The sequence below is a fragment of the Sinocyclocheilus grahami genome, unplaced genomic scaffold, assembly GCF_001515645.1.
Source record: "Sinocyclocheilus grahami isolate Dianchi unplaced genomic scaffold, SAMN03320097.WGS_v1.1 scaffold160.1, whole genome shotgun sequence".
Taxonomy (NCBI): domain Eukaryota; kingdom Metazoa; phylum Chordata; class Actinopteri; order Cypriniformes; family Cyprinidae; genus Sinocyclocheilus; species Sinocyclocheilus grahami.
In genome coordinates, this window is record NW_015505339.1 from 2,619,897 (window position 1) to 2,622,427 (window position 2,531).

Here is a 2,531-nt window from a genome sequence, read left to right on the forward strand (position 1 = left end):
ACAGCTCTTGAACCCGAAACCCAGTGGTGATTTGTCTGCCCATATTTTTAGTTTCCCTTGATTTGCTTCCCATACAAACCCTTGCCCTTTCCACAGCTTTCTGTTTATGAATAAATCCAAACTTATCTTTCTGGCCCACCGCAGATAAGCATGCAAAATTGCTATTTTTGGGGGGGATATTTCCATCTCTACTCACAAGTTCCTTATGTTACGATTAAATTTAATTACATGGCCTTCTATAGAAATAAACTGAGCTGAAAACATTTGGAACATCAAAGTTTAGAATTAATCTCCGTGCCATTTGGTTGCTCTTGACGTGTGCTTCATATATAACCACATATTATCTTAATTTGCATTCATCATAATATCACAGCTGTTATCTCTCAGGATAGATATAGAAACTGGCATTAAAAGTAAAAAGCTTTTTCATTATCGCTGCTCGGTAAATCAAGTAACACTGTAAATTTCGTGCAGAGCCCTTATCACCGTAGGGTGATGTTCTACGATCTCACCACATTACCACCCACGTTAATGGCATTGGTGAGCAAAGACAGCATTAAGCTAATAGACCTGGCCACATCTTGCATTATAAATAGTCATTAATATTCCATTATCTGTCTGCACATGCCCACGAAATGTGCAAGAACTGGCAGCTATGCTGAAACATTCCTTTCTGCTTTTCAGGTAACACTGCACACTCGAAATGAGGAAACGCTGCCACGCGTGTCATTTTACCTGGTTTTGGGGGATGTCGTCAGCCACTCCTCATGTTTTTCAAACGTAATCAGGTAGGCTGCAATCTCCTGCAACAGAAAAAATTAAGAAACATTTAGAATCGTGCTCTTTTTACTCTCTAAAATGTGTCTTAAAAATACAAATGACATAGTTCACTGTTAATCCCATATATCAGCTGAGATATTGGTTAGGACAAATATTTTCTACTTTAGGAAAAAAATCCTAATCAGCACACATTTTTACAACATTCCTCAATCTCTTTCCTTTCTCTTTATCCTATTATTTCCGGTTTACCTCCACAGGTCACACAAAAGAAGCACATAAAAATTCCACGGTATTTTAGTACCATTCAAGGTAAGGTTTTCAAAGTCTATTGTATTTTGGACATGTACCACTGTATTCATGGAAATGCCTTGAGAATGCTTCTAAAACCCAATTCAGTTCTTAAAACTGAATGGAGAAAGCAAAAAGCCACAAAAATGTAAAACCTTAAAGTTAAAGCTTCAGGGTTATAGGCCAAGACAGACATACAGATATGACAAAGATTGATGGAAAGAATAATAGAATGATGTATAGGATGACAGACAGACAGACAGACAGACAGACAGATAGATAGATAGATCGATCTATTCTATTGTCCTATCATTTCCTGCTTACCTCCACAGGTCACACTAAAGAAGCACATAAAAAAATCCAAGGTATTTTAGTATCATTCAAGGTAAGGTTTTCAAAGTCTATTGTATTTTGGACATGTACCACTGTATTCCTGGAAATGTCTTGAGCATGTTTTAAAATGCTTTTAAAGCCCAATTCAGTTCTTAAGACTGAATGGAGAAAGCAAAAAGCCACAAAAATGTACAACCTTAAAGTTAAAGCTTCAGGTTTATAGGCCAAGACAGATATAACAAAGATGGATGGAAAGGACAGACAGACAGACAGATAGATAGATAGATATATGTCAAGTAGGGTTGGGTGTTGTCTACAAATTTGGCATCGGATTATGTCTACAGTGAAACATCGCGATGGACGATTACATCAGCGGGGGGCGGGGGGCGGGGGGGGGGGTGGTTATGCCCAAAGCGTCAATCCTTGTAAGGCACGGAAAACAAATGACGATTCCTAACACCGTGTCTACACCGGATGCGAGCAGCGTGGCAAAATACTATAGAACCACTGATCTATAATAGAGATTCATTATATATAGATCAGTGTATAGAACTTATTATAATCAGTGATGCTGTCTACACTGGATGCGGGCAAATCCCCGACAGTAAACTGCTGCCGCATTCTATTTATGATGTGCTGACACAAATTTCAAATGATTTTCAACAGTCGCTTTGTCGCGTCCAGTGTAGACAGATTTTAGCTGATGCGGCACGGTGCGGCACGACATGATAACTGTCGTGTCTGGTGGGTGTAGACACGGTGTACGGTTACATTACAGTAAATACAATTTCACTTTCCACATAAACAGAGTAAGGAGATGACTGAAGACGATGGCGAATGATTTGCAGATCCAGTGCACCACTGACAAACATCTAATCTTGTAAAATGTGTGTTAAGTACTGCTGCTCCATAGCATAAACAGACTACATGCGATCACGAATCTCGAAAGTGAAAGTGAAAATAAAAAGACATCGTGCATTCAAATGCAGTTTAATGCCTGGTATAATAGCGGCTCGCTGATGCCCGAAATATATGTAGTATAATTACCCAATGATATAACTGCGAGGGAAAATATTAAAATATATATTTTCCTCCCATCTCGTATTTATTCCCTTTAGGGGTTCCGTATA

General features: G+C 38.7%; 1 protein-coding gene across 3 annotated transcripts in view; it reads right to left on the reverse strand.

Annotated features, from left to right (window-relative positions):
- Nucleotides 1-692: 692 nt before the first annotated feature.
- LOC107592869 (calmodulin-binding transcription activator 1) overlaps nt 693-2,531 on the reverse strand; it is a 169,691-nt gene continuing 167,852 nt past the window's right edge. For 2 of the 3 annotated variants that reach the window (XM_016282446.1, XM_016282450.1), the window contains exon 4: nt 693-803. In XM_016282446.1, coding sequence (XP_016137932.1) covers nt 732-803 — 72 coding nt within the window. In that variant the 3' untranslated portion in view covers nt 693-731. The remainder of the gene's footprint in view (nt 804-2,531) is intronic. The other variant, XM_016282447.1, reaches the window with a different exon arrangement.